The following is a 16,969-nucleotide window of genomic DNA, read 5'->3' on the forward strand; positions in this document are numbered from 1 at the left end:
GGTATGTTACTGTTTCAAGGGAGGCAGGGGAGTCTGAGGCCAGGGGACAGTCTGCCATGGGTTTGCTCCTGGTGTGGCCTTGGTTTGTGTGTTCCCAATTAACAGTTTGCAGCTAAGGAATAGAACCAAACTGAATATGTCCGGGGTCGAGCCTCCAGGGCAGTTACAGATTTAGTGGAGATCTGTGACTGACCCGATGGGGGACAGAATGAAAATAAAATAATCAGTTCAAACCAACAGTCATTACAATATCACCTCACGCTGCAGTGGTACCTGCAGTCCAAGGTGACCTGGTGCATCGGGGGAGTGCTCACTCCCTGCATGAGAGGAAGGGGGGTATAATCCTTTCTCCAACGGTACCTTGATAGTGAGTGAGCATGCTAACCTAAAAGCAGCACCCTACCCTTTTATAATCAGTTTTACAAACACCCCATAATTAATTAACATTAAGCCTCCCTTCTACTGTATCTATATTTCTGCTCCCATAATTAAATATTTTTACTTTCTTATTGGCTATTTAACACTAAACATCATCTTAATTAACATCTGGGTAAATACCACTCCAACAAGTATCAGTACTGGTAACATGCTGCCAACATGTTCACATTTTGTCTAAACCGCTTGTTAAAACCAAAATATGTTTACAACATGCCCTGGGGTTATGTCCTAGCTTATCTCTAACTTGCCTCTGAATTGTCTACCTTCACTCATATATTACTTTCCTTATTATTCTCAAGCCCAAATTTAGGCCCACAAATTGCTCTCTACTCACATTTCAGCATATTTTTCGTTAACATAAGCAAGCATCATCTCTACGGGTGGCCCTGAGGAGATCTTGGCTTTCGGGTTTTGTGGAGAGTTTCTGGAAAGAAAGAATCTGCTGTTTCTGTTTGCAGGAATATTTCCTACAACCCCCTGAAGCAGATCTTTGCCGACCAATTTGACAGCCTGCCCCACCTGCGCTCTCTGTAAGTGTGGACAGCAGCACAGGCACTGAATAGCCCTGCCTCCCCATAAAGGCCCTTGAGCCTGTCACCTGAGGCCAGGTGGAGAGCCAAGCTAGCTCATGTCTGCTGCTGCATTGATTTTTGCAGGAGTATTGAAGGTCTGGAGATCCCCAACATCCAGACTCGCATGTTCCAGAAACTCACCAAACTGTCTCACATGTGAGTACTTGGGAGTGGGGAAAAGGATTGGGAGTGGGAGCTTCTATTGCTGTGGTAGAAGTTAGTGCCAGGAAAAATTAAACAAACCAAGCTCAATTTTCAGTCGATATGTCCTTCTGTCATGCCCAGAAAACAGCTGGATCTCCCCAGATAGATATTCCTATGCCGCCCCTCACAGAGTGTGTGCCAGGATCAAGACACTGTTTTCTAGGCAAAAAGGCCTCTGTTTTCAGGGTCATAGCCAACAAGGCTTAATGTAGAGCAGCCACAGTCTAAACTGTGCCAAGAAAGATGGGGGAACAAGTTCCAGGTCTGGGACACACAAATGCCGCAATATTTAAAGTGTTTTACCCATAAGCATTAACCTGCGTGTGAAGGTGATAGCATTAGATTATAGTTGATAGTGAAACTGAAAAAGGTACATTTTCAGGCCAGATAGTATAAAGCTGTTCTTTAGTTCTCTGAAAACAACTGCTAAATAACCCAGTGAGTCGTCCTTTTAGCACACTGCTTGGGCATAATGAGTTAAGAACAATACTGATGTCTTGATACACACAGGGCCGTTTTAACCTTTTGTGGGCCAGGTGCCAAACATATTTGTGGGCTCCCATGGAGGCAATGGAGCATGGTGCGGGGAAGTCAGTCCCCAGAGCAAGGTCCCAGCCAGGGGTAATGGGGCACGGCATGGCGGGGGCAGCCCCACTCCGCCCAGCCCATTGCAAGGGCACTATTTACTAACCAGCAGTTGCCAGATGCCCAGTGACCCACTTGGCCCTGTGCTGCCAGCATGCCCATTCCCCTTGGGGTTGGGCCCATGCCGCACCACACAGCCCCCCTCCTAACAGCCCCCGGCTGCCTATGGCCAGACAGGGCCGGCTCTAGGCACCAGCAAACCAAGCACATGCTTGGAGTGGCACATTTTCAGGGGCAGCATTACGGCCGTCTTTTTTTTTTTCCTTCGAGTGGCAAAAGCCTAGAGCTGGCCCTGGCAGCAGCAGTGCATCACACCCTGCGGTTTGTGCTACTCAGCCCCCTGCCAGGGCAGTCCCCCGACTCTGCCCTCCCACATCCTGGCCAGTTCTGGAGGCGGGAGCCCTGGCTGGAGGGACCCTGGGCTGAGGTGCAGCCCGAGAGCCCTGCTGCTTACCCCGACCCTGCCAGCGCCGGACGGCTGGAGGCAAGGGGGGAGCGGGCGGAGTCAGCACTGATGGGAGGAGCCCAGACCTGGGGCAGCAGGAGGTGCAGGGGTTGGGGGGTGTGAGCTCAGCACTGGGGCGGGAGGGGTTGGGGGGTGGGGGGAGAGAGAGCCAGGGCGGAGGAGGGGTGCGGTGGGGAGCTACTGATTGGGGGGGGGAAGCCCAGGGCTGGTCGGGGCAGTCAAAGATGTTTTTGCTAGGGTAGCAAAAAACTAGACCTGCCCTGTGGCTGAGCTCCCGACCCAATGCCCACACACCCAGATCCTCACAAAGCTCGGGCCCTGCACACACACACCCTGCCAATGCCCCCTGCCCACTCAACTGCCCAGCACTCCCCGCAAACTCCAGACCTAGTGCCCAAACACACATCTCCATGCCCTCCTGAGCCAGCCACCCCTCCCGACCCCTAAGAGACCCACTCCTCCATGGCCTGCCTCCCGGCCACACTCATTGGCCCTGCTGGCACCCCCCTCCAGACCCCTAAGAGACCCACTCCTCCATGGCCTGCCTCCCGGCCACACTCATTGGCCCTGCTGGGAGGCGACTGTCTGACAGGCTGAGCTGGCAGCGCAGCCAGGGCTGGGCCTGGGGTGAAGAATTGCTCCGGCTCCTTGGGAGTGGTGTGATCAGCCAGGCGGCTCTCTGCAGACCCACTTGACTGGAGAGGCCCAGCCAAGCAGCTCCCTCCCCACCACTATCTGAGACCTAAGACTGACCAGGCTTCTGCACCAATATCAGGTGGCTCAGCTCCGGGGAGACAAGTGGGGCTCCACAGATGGGAAGCAGAGACTGCCCAGAGCCGGAGGTACACTGGGGTCTGGCCAGGAGGCAGAGATAAGCAGGGGGTGGGGATGGAGATGGAGAGGAACCCTTGGCCAGCTGCCGGGCAGGCTGAGAGGGGCGACTGGTGGGCAAGGGGAGTCAGCAGGGTCTCAGGATGCAGTGCAAGCGGAGCAAGCCGAGGCCCCTTCTTAACCTGGCTCCACCATTGTAAACCCAGCACTGGATACACAAACTGGACAGGCATCTTGGAAAATGGGGGGAAATTTCACTAACCAGCCAGCTGTGAGCTGCTTTGTCTTTTCTTGCAGAGAAAAAAAGCAGTTTTCTCCAACTATAAACGTTTAAGCATACATGGTACAAGATAACTGTACATTTCACTTTCTGTCATCGCTCTGTTTTGATTAAAAACCTGAGTACGTTCTGCACCAGTAATGTTAATGAGCAGTAGGAAGGGACATTGTTCCCCCCACCCCTTTTATGTGTAATTAGAACAGAAATGAGCCTTGCTTTGAAGTTTGATGTCCTTTTAAAATGCAGAGTTTTGCTAAGCTGATATAGGATTACTTTTATGAGGTTTTAGAAGACGGGATTTGTATGAAATAACCCTTGGATCAAATGTGAATCCTTGTTAATGGAATTCTAAAGGTTTTAATGATGGATTGATTTTGAAATCTCATATGTTGATAGCGGTCCTGAGTTGGAGGGAAACTCTGTACACATTCGTTTAAAGTACTGAATAGCTATTGATTAAAATGTATCATTATATAGTACGTGATTCAACAAAATACTTAGGCACATGCTTAAAGTTCTGCAGATGCCTAAGATGCTTTGCTGAACTGGGGTCAGGATGCACAGTGAGGGCGACTGCTTACACATTGTCCTTGCATTTTGGGATGAAAAGCAGCTGTGATCTCGTACGAATGTGGGCATCCCAAACAAGGAAATTGGCCCATGGGTGGTGCAGCGCCACCAATCCCCCTTAAGGGATGGCCTGCGATTTTCAACCCCATCCTTGATCCTGAGCGGGATTCAGTGCTCGTGAGCCTAAAGGGCTGTATATGCTGGCTAGAGGCTTGCAAAGTCCTTGGTGCTGTGCAGACTGCCTCATTGCTAGCTCACATTCCCAGCTCCTGCCCTGCACCCCTCGCCCATGCTGCCACATCTCACTTGGTGTTTACACATTTATGATCCATTTAGATTGACTCTGCTCCAATGAGATAAAAAGAATGGCTCAGGAAATGGAAGGAGATGGGCCCGGGGAATGTTTGAGGGAGATGAGGTGGGGAGAGGAAGGAGGAGCAAAAGGGGATGAGAGAGGGGAGGTGCATGAGGCTCTGTGCCAGGAGAACAAGCCTCTTCCCAAGTTAGCCTCTAGAGATGGAGCCCCTGCACTGGGCATGGATCTAACGCAAGCGATATCCCTATGTCTGGCAGCTACTTTAAGAAGTTCCAGTATTGCAACTACTCTCCACATGTGCGCAGCTGCAAGCCCAACACTGACGGCATCTCCTCCTTTGAGAACCTCCTGGCCAACATCATCCTCAGGGTCTTTGTCTGGGTTATCGCATGCATCACCTGCTTTGGGAACCTCTTTGTCATCTGCATGAGGTCCTTCGTCATCACAGAGAACAGCCAGCACACCATGGCCATCAAATCGCTCTGCTGTGAGTCGCGGGTGGGGATGGAGGGGCTGGCTAAGATGATGTCAGGCAAGAGAGTGTGTGTGTATGTGTCCGTCCATCCGTCCAAGGGCAAAATTTGACCTTCTGTTAACAACAGCTGTATGAGGCTTATTGAGCCTATGGGACTGTTGCCAAGGATTACCCTCATGGATTGATGCTCCACCCTTGTCTCTGTCCCAGGTGCAGATGGTCTGATGGGAATCTATCTTTTCTTCATTGGAGCCTTTGATCTCAAGTTCTCCGGCGAGTACAACAAGCATGCCCAGGTGTGGATGGCAAGCATTCAGTGCCAGCTGGTGGGCAGCCTGGCCATGCTGTCCTCGGAGGTGTCCGTCTTGCTGCTGACGTACATGACCCTGGAGAAGTACCTCTGCATTGTCTTCCCGTTCAGCCATTATGGGGCAGGCAAAAAGCGGACCCTCTCCATGCTGGTCATCATCTGGCTGTTGGGCTTTTCTCTCACCCTCGTCCCCTTCTGGTCCAAGGAGTCCTTTGGGGACTACTATGGGAGGAACGGGGTGTGTTTCCCACTCCAGTCCGACGAGACCGAGCGACCAGGAGCCAGGGGCTACTCCACCGGGATATTTCTGGGTAAGGAATCATCAGGACATGGGGCGTGACTGCTAAGCTACAACAGCACCACCAAAGCTTGAGGAGGGTAGACGGGGAATGGAACTTGCTTTCCCTGATGTGTGCTCTGCCCCAGAGTCGAACAGGAAAGTCAGCGTCATGGAAAGGAGCAGTGAGAGGCAGGAGAGTCCAGTGGGCAGGGTGCTAGCTTGGCACACACAAGGTCAATTTCTTGCTGCAGCACAGACTGCCTGTGTGACCTTGGACAAATTGCTTAGTCTCTCTGTGCCTCCGTTCCCCATCTCCAACGGGGACACCCCGCCACACAGGGCTACTGTGAGGATAAATGCATTCCAGCAGGAGGTGCTCAGACCCTGCAGGGATAGGGGCCGCATCAGGACAGCTGACGGTGATTGGTTACATGAGTCCATCAAGAGGCTGCTGCTTGTTATTATCTGGCTCAGTTCAATCTGCAACCAGGCTGCCAGGGGGCAAAATAGGGTTGATCCCACACAGGTAAGGGAAGCAGCAGCCCTTGGTGTTGAGGGGGAGGGAGGGCAGATAGGATGCTGTTACTGTTGCAAGAGATGAAGGGAGAGAGCAATCAGCAAACTAGCCCCTTAAGGAACATTGCTGCCAGGGGACCAGGGATGTTTTCCCCTTAGGTCTGGTAGCATGTTGACCCCGGTACACATGCGAGGGCTGATGAGAAACATTTTGCAAAACTTTGGAGGTTTTTTTGGCCTGCCCTCTTGACTCCTTCGTGGTCCCACAAAGCCCCCAAGCCTGGTGCAGTATTTCCCAGAGGGCTGAGGTGCACCCCTGCTCTCCGTGGGGGTGGGGGTCATAAGGAAGGGTGCAGCTTCCATCCATGCCTGTGGCAGCAGAGCTGAGGGTGTGCAGCCACGCAGTGCCAGCGTCAGGGATGTGCTGAGTAGTGGTGTGTAGCTCCAGGAGCTTTAATGCAGACCCAGGCTGCTGTTATAAATCACTGCTCACCAGCTTGATACCAGTGCTGACTCCAGTTTTTTTGCTGCCCCAAGCAGCGAAAAAAAAAAGAACCCAATAGAGCTGCTGCCGAAGTGCTGCAGAGGAGCAAGACAGCGAGTGAAGGACCCGCGGTGGAATTGCCACCGATCCAGAGCAGGCCGAATGAGCTGCCACCGAGGTGCCACTGCCGCCGATCCGGATGTGCCGCCCCAAAAACAGACGCACTGTTGCCTATTTCCATTGGCCGCCCCAGGCACTTGCTTCCCCAGACCCAGACCCTGGGAGACCATCGATGAGCCTCAGGCATGCAGGGACTAGATTAGCAGGGTGCAGACACATCTGAGGAGCAGGTGGGGCAGTGAGAGGCCTAGCTAGGCAGCAGGACACCCACAGCGCTGCTGCCCTCAAGTACTTCACAAATGCTCTCCTGCTATGTTAGCGAGGCAGAAGCTTCCTGTTTAATCACATTATGGCTCAGGTTGGCTGTGTCCATGTGGCTCTCGTTGCTCCCTTGGGGAAGAAAAGAGTCATTGGCCGTAAGTGGCTGGTTTATTGGAACGCATCTGCCACCTGGACTGGCTCTCTGACACACTCACGGCTGGTTGTTGTCTCCCCAGGTCTGAACCTCATTGCCTTCGTCACCATCGTGTTCGCCTACACCAGCATGTTCTACTCCATCCGCACCACGGCCACGAAGACGGCCAAGCGCAGCGTCTTCTCCAGGGAAGTGGCCATCGCCAAGAGATTCTTCTTCATCGTCTTCACTGACGCCCTCTGCTGGATCCCCATCTTCCTCCTGAAGCTTCTCTCCCTGCTGCAGGTGGAAATACCAGGTGACTGACCCAGCTAAGCTGAGACCCAAGCCAGCATCAGCCTTTCTGTACAGAGAGGCCTTGACAGGCAGAGCACTGTCATGCGGTAGCTTCTATATGTGTCCCTCATGCGCTGAGTAGGTGCCCCAGAGCACCTGCATTATAATGAAACTGTACAACAAATGCCATGCCAATCCTGGCCTCTTACCAGCTTCATACTACCCCACCTTACCAATGCACTCCTTCCTGCTCGCAGCAGGGGGCACTTCATTAGGCCCGAAATCGGTGCAGAGCTGGCCTGCAGCGCCTGGCACCCATGCTCAAAATGCTCCATCCCTGAGTGGTAAAAGCTGAGATACAAGAGCCAGACAAACTCAGGTCACTTCTGTCCCTTGGCCCCTCTGCTTAGCCCAGGCAACACCTTCCATCTCCTGTTGGGTCACAGCCTCTTGCCACCAGCCTCATCCTTCCATACAGAGATGCCCTGGAGTCTAGGCAGGTTCCTCTCCAGTTCTGGCCGGCCACCTCATTGGAGCTGGCTCCTAGTCTGCAGCTCAGAGCAGACTGAGGCCTGGGGAAGGAGGCAGAGGGTCAGTCTCTAGGCCCAGGTCTGTGGTGGGTAGGGGTAGCCTCCTGTGATGAGGGGAGTTGTGGCTGTGTTCTCATGGCTGAATTCGATTGCAGCTATGTTGGGGATGGCTCAAGCTAGGTAAAGGAAGAGGGTGTATGTGTGTCACTGGCCTCCTCTTTAGTGGCCCTTCCTGCCATGCACACTCCCTTTCGCCCACCTCAGTGTGCAAGGCTCACCTGGTTTGCACCCCTGCTGAAAACCAAATAGGTGGAAGTTACATCAGCACTTGCTTTGTGAGCAAAGTACCCCCAGAGTGTTACTTTATCTGCCATGTCTCACCACTGAATTCAGCCCAGAGATGGGAGTTGCACTCCCTGCTCCAGGCAGGCCCTAGGTCCTTAGCTCTTCCCCATTATGCTTGAGTACTTCAGCTCTTTGCTGTAAATGTCCTTTTGCTGAAAGACTCTTATTGCACAATGGGGTGACGTGTCTATAAATGATCCTCCTCAATGTGTGATGTGTTCAGCACTAGAGGTGTCCTAGCAGGTTAATGCATTTTTCTTTGAGCTTTGGAGCCCTGGGTTTGAATCCCAGCTCAGCTCACGGGTGGTAATGCGTTTGGTGCCTCTCTCATTCTGGTCCATTTGGTCACATAACAAAATCAATCACAGCCTGTACTCGGCTAGAGAGGATGTGCATTGTCAGCTATCACTCATGCCCAAGAAGAGCCAGCCTCTGCACTCACGTAGGTGTGAGATCTGGAGTAGCTCTGACTTAATTGGGGTTCTTCTGGCTTTATGCCTGTGTGTCTGAGAGCAGAATGTGGCAGTCTCCGGGCTAAAAGCCTCTGGCTGAATTATTTCCTAGGAAGTGGGCAACCAGGGTTACTAACATACTCTCCTTGTTGGAACAGGCACCGTGACGTCATGGGTGGTCATTTTCATACTGCCCATCAATAGTGCCTTGAACCCCATCCTGTACACCATCACCACCACCCCCTTCCAAGAGAAGCTCAAGCTGTGTTTGCAGAAGAAGCAGCTGCAGCAGTCATCACTTCAGGACCCAGAAGAGTCCAGAAAGAGCTTTTCCCTGCTATCCACACAAACCAGCAGCACCTGACAGTCCCCAGCAGCTTAGCCTTGGGAGCGGTGAAAGGCCTCACTGCTTCATGCATGCAGCTATGAAGGACCATGCCTCTGTCCTCCCCAGGTGCCTCCCCTGGCTGGTTCACTGCCCACCCCATGATAGCCATTTTGGGGCCAGAAGATGCCAAAGGGGAGCTGCCACCACTTTCCAAGTGCTAGTCATTATCTCAGCCAGCTCTCGACCATGGAGGGAATAGCCCTCCCTGCTGCAGCAACAGTGCCTGGTGTTGTATATGAGGCTACAGAAGAAACAGTCACAGATAGCCGATGGGGCCTGAACTCTGCCCCACGGTTAAAAGCACTGGAACGCTGCCTGCCCCATGCCTTCTCATTGCTGTGTGTCAGCGCTTTGGGGCTGTGGGTTTAGCTGATGCTGGTTCAGCACAAGGATTAACCAGCTGTTGTGGAATGGATGTTGTATTTCATCCTAACCCTCTGTCTCTGTTGCATGGTCCCTGTAGCTCCCTGCCCCTTTGCCCTGGAGACAAGCTGCAGGGGCAGCTGCTGCAGCAGTCTTTGGAACAGAGAGTGTTTTCTGCAGTGCCGGAAGCAAGTCTGGGTCCAGGGGAAGGAAGGTGGGAGGAGAAGCCTTCAGTGCTTTGATTTGGGGCCAGAGGCAGCTAACGCAGATGCCAGTGCGATCCTGGTGAGAGTTGTGGGTCGCCTCAGCTTGTGGGCAGCTGGTTCTGCCATGTGGAGTGATTAAGTATTCAGGCCACCCTCAGCCCTTGGGGAAGCCTTGGCTGTGGGACCCAAGCAGCAGCTGCTATTGTGAGTGAAATGCTGCAGAAGGAAAGGGAGGCGGTGCTGTCCCCTGACACTTCCTACACCACCCTGACTGCTAGGCCCATGTTCAGGGCAGGTGTCCCCATTCAGGGCCTGCTCCTCCAGCCACCATGTTCAGCAGGGACTCACGGCCGCACCCTGTTCTCCAGCCATACCTGAGCTCGTGCCTTTAGAAAATGAATCCTCGCAACTGAGGCACCAATTCCCCTGGGCTAATGCTGCCCGTGCCCAAACCCATTCCTAGGAAAATAGCAGTAAAATAGCAACACCGGAGCAGTAGGTAGTGGTTGGTGTTCCTTTCCTAGCCTCTGTTCCTCTCTGATTTACTCCTGAATTGCCCTTCTCCAGGGGGTGTCTGGGCTCTGCCTTGGCAATAGCAATTCTGTCTCCCTGCCATACACTGCGTGGGCTGGCTAGCCCCACCCCAATCCCAGGTGAGATTAACCTGGCAAGGCATACCAGCCTGAGCGCCGCTGGTGGCCAGGAGCCAGAGGAGTTTGTTTCAGATCCACCCAGGGCTGAAGCTACTGCCGTTCCCTGTTTGGTTCTGGAACAATCCCAGCACTCGGCCCGGGGGCACTTCTCACTCTGCAGTGGGGTGGAGAGAGGGGACAGAGCAAGGGATTGAAAGTACCGGCTCTCAGGCCACTGAGGTTCTCTTTGGGTACAGCCTCTGGACCACAGCATGCTGCACATTGGGACTATTGCCTGGAGTCTCAAGGGAGCCACCTCCATGCACGTTACCCCCAGGTCTGTGACCTGCACAGAACAGTGAGCGGGAGAGACAGGCTGTGGCTCTACTCTCAGGGAACCCAGAAGCCATCTGACCTAATTCTGCCTGTTGGATGCCACAGCTCCTTTGGGAGGGGCTAGCATCAGATTGTAACCAAGGCACTCGCAGCTACAGGGTAGCAGGTGACCAGGTAGATACCAAGTGTCTGTAGCAGGGAGCAGGAAAGAAAAGGGGGTCGGGGAGAGTGCATCAGACATGCTGCTTCCTGACACTGGGATTAGTCTGGGGGGCTATGTTCGTACACATCTTGTGCTAAGCAATGGGATCAGCTGGTAACACTACAGGGCTCCAGGTAGGCTAAAAACCCAGAGGGTACCACTCTGTGAGCTCGAGGAGATGCTGCATTAGCTGCCAAGAACAGTGGGGCTTTGAGAGAGTGAGAGTAACATGGGGAGGCCTTAAATTGACAGGCAGACCCACTTCTTGAGGCTTGGATATAACCATTTAATGCACTGCTTGCTACTCTCCTTCGATTCCTTTCAGCCCCCCTGTGAGGCCAGCACTTCAGATAACACCAGTCTCCAGCGTACCGGCAGCCTGGGCACAGAAGGAATGTCCACTGCTTGGCAAACACACCGCCCACCCTATCTCAATTGGTGCTGGTCAGAGCCTGATGCTGATCCAGGCAGGGACTCTGGAGGAAGGACAGCCCAGCCCCTGCCAGCAGCTGAGAGGAATAGAAGGGAGGCCCTGCCATTTATACTCGGGGGCCAGAGGGAAAGTCAATGGGGGAAATCAGATTGTTTGGGAGCAATGGGAAGGGTCCTGTGATGGGTGTGAAGCTAACTTGTGTGAGATCCATGCAACTGCCCTGCAATGCAGGAATAAGAATAGCCCTTACCCATTTCTTTTTGCCTTCCACATGCTTTACAAAACGCTAATTAATTACGCACGCAGCCTCATTCTGTCATGACATGGGGCTTTGGTCAGGAGGCTTCGCACCCCAGTTCTACTATGTCAGACCAGTGCTGAGTGAGAAGGAAGCACAGACCTCAGCAGTCAGGGTACATCAAGGTTTCATCATCAGCCAGCAGATGCCATTAGTACTTTATTATTACACAGAGGGGGAACCACAGCCCCTTCGGAGTCAGACAATCTGCAGCGGCTACAGCTGATACAAAAAAAGAAGTCCCTTAAATACAAAACACACGTCGCTCTGGTGTTCATCGCCCAGCACCAAGCTTTTACTGCCTGAGTTATATATTAATATTCCAACTGTACAGTATTTATAGATAGAAAAAGAAAAAAAAATGAGGCAAGAATCAGTCCCAAACATTAGTTGTACAAAACCAAACACAAACAAAATATAGGTGGTGTGCATCAGAGAGAGGGAAAGTTTGTTACTGGTGAAACTGACAATTTCTAGTGCCAGTGGGTTTTGTTGCCTTCCAGTTGGAACAATGTCCAGAAATTTGGGTTCTCGGTTAAAAAAGAAACCCTGTCAAATGCACGTCATGGTCAGACTGTTTGTGAGCTTGGAGGGAAAATGAGGCAGTGACACAATCAGAGCAGTGGGATCCTTGGATCAAGAGTTATGGCGTTGTAGGAGTGAAAGGCAACTCATGTTGTTATCTGCAGTGCAGTGAGCACTGCTTCTTTGGGGGAGGGAATTAAGGGGAGATCAAGTGCCCATAACAATGTGAGCAAACTAGACTGTACTAACCCAATCCCTGCCCATCTGGCTGACTAAAATGGCACTAATGTAGCACAGTTTGGTCCAACTCACATTACTCTCTTAGTGGAACCAGATTATGAGACCAGTCCCCCTGCACCCCATGATCATACCTCATTGGCCAATGCTATTAAACCTCCCCTGCATCCAGACTATAGTTTGCCAGCAGGATACCACCTTTTTAGGGTGTCTTCATGTAATGGAGTGTTATTCTTCATCTCCCTCCCCAAAGGCAAATGGAACTCTGACCCTGGGAGTACCTTGATTACTAAACCCGGACAAAGGGGGATCAGGGAGATGCACTGTGCAATTTTGGTCTCACTCCTCGTCTTGTAATGGCAACTCCCCATGTACAGCTGACACACAGATACAAGGACAAGGGTGAATGCTTTGGAATTTGGACTCATCAAACTTGGATCTGATCCAATTCATGAAAATTAATGGCTAGGCTCCCACTGGCTTCAATGGGGATTAGGACTGGGCCCCTGGGTGGCAAAGCATTTGCACCCTCATTCATCGGACCACACGGCCCTGTGCTAAAAACAGGGGTGCTAGAGTTCCCTGTGTCTGATCAAGTAGAAAGCACTGACCTGGAGTTCCTTCCCCAGTGAAATTCAGCACCCAGAGTAAAATAGCTTCCTTTTTGCCATTCAAAACATGGCAGTCATTAACTATAAACCAAAGTAACAGCAGCATCCATCTGACATTAACCAGCTCCTCAGACTATTATTGTGTGTGTGCTGTGCTGCTAGCTACAGTTCACACACACTGCAACACCCCCAGCAGACGCACCTCCTGATACCACACGCCGTCATACAGACGCTGCACTAGCTCCACCCTCTGTCACTTCTCCTACACATCAGCATCATCCTTGGTCACTTCAAGCACCATCGCTCTTGTCGCTGAGTCCAGTCCCTGGGCTGAAAGGGTGAGCCCATGGTCAGCTTGGCAAAGGGAGTTAATGAGTCTGACTCTGGTCCAGCTGCTTCACGGCTCAGCCTGCTGTATGGACTCCCAGCCCCACTCTCCACATGGCGGGCAGACGATTGCTGGAGAGAGCCATCCCACAAGTAGCACACTGGTTCGTTTCTGCAAAGCTGCTCTTCATAGCTTTAGGGAGGAGATTCTCGCTGCCTTTCAACCAGCAACGGGCATTCTGGAAGCAGGACATGAAGGCTTCCGTTTGCCCCTGGTGCCCATAAGGGCGTGCCACTGGGCACAGCTCTGAAGGTCCCTGGTGTGTAAGAGGAAAGGGATCACACAGAGATGGAAAAAACTACTGGCTCCCTTCAGGGTTGGTGGTTGGTTCAAAGGAAAGCTCATGCTCATGTGCCTGGAAAGGCACTGCCCCTGCCCAACCTGATGCCAACAGCCTGCTGATGGCCAGGTTCCCTCTCCATGCTCCACCCCACGTTGTCTGGGAGGTTCATGATCAAACAGGAGCGAGCATCTTCCAATCTCCTCAAATCTTTGTCTCAGGGCCAACTGGGTTAAGCACTGGGAAAGAATCTCGTATCCTTGCCAGCTCCATGGCACAAAGTTGTCCAAAGACCTTGCTGTACCACTCGGGAGACCGGCCCCTGGGGAAACAACAGCACAGAGAGGAAGTCATTGTCAAATGCTGGAGAACAACATGGTTTTTCATGTACAGCAGGACCCATTTCAGGCTAAAAGGGACTATCAACATACCTGCTCGGGGGCAGTGTGAGCAAGCACCAGCTGGCATAATCGGAAATTTTCCCTTCCCCATTCTCCCACATTGCATATGCCATGCAAGGCATGGGCATGATTATAAAGCAAGACTGAACACTGCATTGGCTCCCTTTCCTAGCTAAAGCTCCTACCCTCTAGTCTAGTTTGCTGCAGAAAATTAAGTGATAATGCAATTCTTATGACCTAGGCAGGGCCTTGTTTATCCCAGATACATAGTACAATCAGCACTCCCAACAGAGACACATGAGCTCCTAACACTGCAGCCTGCCAGTGTGTCTCACCCCAACCTGGAGGGACTTCCAGCAGTGATGCTACAGGATGCCAGAGGAGCCGGTGGCTTTTCTGCGTGTAAACAGCAGCCCCCAAGGACTTGGACTGGGATCACCAGCATGTTACACACAGGCATCAGGACAGCTATCTGACAGGAATGACTGTGGGTCAGTAATGATCTTGGACAGACTGGACAGCTCCCTGAGGACCTACTGGGGTAAGACAAATTGCTAGAGGATACCCCTGTAACCTTTGAGGTCCTACGTAACTCTGACCCCTTCTACTTTCCATCCTTCTTATCACTTTGGCAGTGCAGGCACGGCCTCAAGGCCCCATTTCTCCCACCACCATCTCTGTGCCTTCTACTATGCCTCCCCCTTCTGAGCCGGGTCACAAGGCCTCTCTCACCAGTCACATTCCTCTAGAAGAGGCTGAGAAGCCACACAATCTTCCTGTCTATTTTCTACATAGACTACTGTAGTGTCTGAGTGGATTTTATCCACGTGAGCTAGGGAAGCACCAGCCCCAATTTACAGATGAGGCACAAGGTGATTAAGATCACACATGAAGGCTGGGTCCTAGTCCCTATCCTCAGACCATCCTTCTTACCCTAGGTTGCGACCCTTCTCCAGCCTCCACCACTCCCACCCTTGTGTGTTGCTGCACCACGTGGAAATCCTTGGGGCAGGGATAATCTTTCTGTTCTGTGTTTGTATAGTGCCTAACACAATGGGTCCTGGCCCACAATTCCTTGGTGTTACCCCAGCGCAACTAATAATAATTTATCTGCATGTGAGCTATCTAGCGTGCTTGTAGGGGGGAGGGAGCGTTAAATAATAAACGATAATTGATGGAGGGATAGGGAGTGCTATCAATGACTGTATGTATACAGTACCGTGCAGAAACTAATTACACCTCCCAGCCACCCGGCAAGTGAGTGAGTATGCTTCCCGTTGCGCAGAACAGAGAGGTCACACTGAGTCACTGTTGGAGCCAGCACTGGTACCTCACTCCCACTCTGTCCTCAGATCACACCTCACACTGGACCAGCATTTGGCGAGAAACACATTAACAGGCCTTTACCGGAGATCAGCTCTGCAGACGTGGGTCACTTTGGACCGACCCATCCCACACGGTTCAATCAGATACTGAGATGTTAACACCACGGCCCTGACCGCTCCTTCCACCTGCAGCTTTTCGTGTTCCAGTGACATGGAGACCAGCAGGCAAGCCCCTCGCGGTAGGTCCATGCGCCACTTCCTGTAGGAGGGAACAAGCAAAGCTAGAGTGACCATATTTCCCAAAGGGAAAACAGGACACCCCGTGGGGCAGGCCCAAGCCACTCGCCCAAGCCCCCCTCCCCACGCAGGGCTGACGTCTCTGCTCACACAAGCCCTGCCTGCTTCCCCCACAAGGCTGGTGTCACTGCTCGCTTGAGCCCTGCCCGTCCCCCTTCCCAGCCCTGCTTCCCCCCTGCAGGGGGCTGGCGTCACCCACTTTTTTGACAAAAGTGAGTATTTGTTGGCAAGAGCAAACAGGACAAATACCCACTTTTGCCAAAAAAGTCAGGATGGCTGGGACAGGGCTTAAGAAAGGGACCGTCCCAGCCAAAATGGGACGTAAGGCCACCCCAAGCAAAGCCCATAGTCGGAACCTCCGGACCAGGCCCAGCAAGGAAGCAGCATCCAGTCAAACACACAGCAACAAGCTCTGGACAACCCTCTGAGTTTCACCTGTCCCCTTCTAATTGGTAGCGCCATGGGAACACAGCAGAGTTGAGAGCAGGAGGTTCTACAGCCACACTAGAAAGCTTGGCTGAACCAACCCCATTCTAGTCACTGAGGCCTGAGTTTGCTACAGGCAAGGAGTGCCTAAGCTTTCCCACAGCACTCTGCTGAGAGCAGAAGGGCTGCACCTGAAAGAAAACGGAGCAGGATGCTAAAGCTACCCTCACCTTTAACACAGAGGGGCAGCCCACAGAGAATACGCTTCCGAGAAGGAAATGTGCCTCCTTGATCTGTGTCTGTCTAAGGCATTTTCAGGCTGCCCAACCCCCAAGTGAAGTATGTTGTCTCTAATGGAGAGGGAGCATTCCCAGACAGGACCTGGAATCTCCACACGCCTCAGGGCAGCCACATCTCAGACCTTCGGGGACCTCCTTTGGTCTGTAGTCTGCTTGGGCAAATTGGGGATGGGTACATTGACCATCCTCTGATATAAAGGCACGGGACAGTCCAAACCAGGACCAATAGCTCCCTGCATAGATAGGGGAGTTGGAGAGATCACACCTTGCCTCCATGCTGGTCCAGATTCCCTCACCCGTAAGTGCTTCTTCCTCTCACCTCACCTGAGAATGATGAAGTCCCTGCGGGGATGGGGCGCCATGCTGTCAGTGACGTAGTGATAAACCTCCATGCTCTCGTCCAGGGCCTGTATCACTTCGCCTTGCAGCAGGTCCTCATCCCAGAGGTGACGCTCCCGGAGTACCCTCTGCAGCACCATGTAGGGAGGGGCCTCCATCTCTGTGCAGACCTTCCACAAGCGCAGCGGATGTCCGTCACCAACCTGTGGAAGCCCGGAGGGGAGGAAGTCAGTCAGGCTTTCAAGCCAAGAAACCTAAAGGCAACAAGTGGCCCCTTGAGGCCTCCCAGCCATGGGGGCAGGGGAACTGCCTTACATGAGCTAGTGAGCATGTCCACCCTGCCCCTTACTGGATGGAACAGGAGAGACCTGCTCAGGTGTTAGCAGCTCACTGGGCTTACTCTATTGGCTCAAGGGTGAGGGGCCTCTAGGTCTGAACCAGCTCATCTGCACTGAATA

General features: G+C 52.6%; 2 protein-coding genes across 9 annotated transcripts in view; one reads left to right on the forward strand and one right to left on the reverse strand.

Moving 5' to 3' along the window:
• Nucleotides 1-9,285, forward strand: part of LOC116839072 (relaxin receptor 1-like) — a 41,845-nt gene extending 32,560 nt beyond the window's left edge. The window contains exons 13-18 of the mRNA XM_032804726.2: nt 897-968; nt 1,095-1,166; nt 4,580-4,809; nt 5,008-5,418; nt 7,005-7,220; nt 8,684-9,285. Of these exons, the coding sequence (XP_032660617.1) occupies nt 897-968; nt 1,095-1,166; nt 4,580-4,809; nt 5,008-5,418; nt 7,005-7,220; nt 8,684-8,889 (1,207 nt within the window). The 3' untranslated portion in view covers nt 8,890-9,285. The remainder of the gene's footprint in view (nt 1-896; nt 969-1,094; nt 1,167-4,579; nt 4,810-5,007; nt 5,419-7,004; nt 7,221-8,683) is intronic.
• Nucleotides 9,286-11,529: 2,244 nt separating this feature from the next.
• Nucleotides 11,530-16,969, reverse strand: part of STARD8 (StAR related lipid transfer domain containing 8) — a 150,273-nt gene continuing 144,833 nt past the window's right edge. For all 8 annotated transcript variants that reach the window (XM_075068757.1, XM_075068759.1, XM_032804743.2 and 5 more), the window contains 3 exons: nt 16,497-16,714; nt 15,233-15,409; nt 11,530-13,746 (listed from right to left, as the gene is read on the reverse strand). In XM_075068757.1, the coding sequence (XP_074924858.1) occupies nt 13,629-13,746; nt 15,233-15,409; nt 16,497-16,714 (513 nt within the window). In that variant the 3' untranslated portion in view covers nt 11,530-13,628. The remainder of the gene's footprint in view (nt 13,747-15,232; nt 15,410-16,496; nt 16,715-16,969) is intronic.

This window comes from Chelonoidis abingdonii, chromosome 8 (assembly GCF_003597395.2).
Source record: "Chelonoidis abingdonii isolate Lonesome George chromosome 8, CheloAbing_2.0, whole genome shotgun sequence".
NCBI classification, from domain to species: domain Eukaryota; kingdom Metazoa; phylum Chordata; order Testudines; family Testudinidae; genus Chelonoidis; species Chelonoidis abingdonii.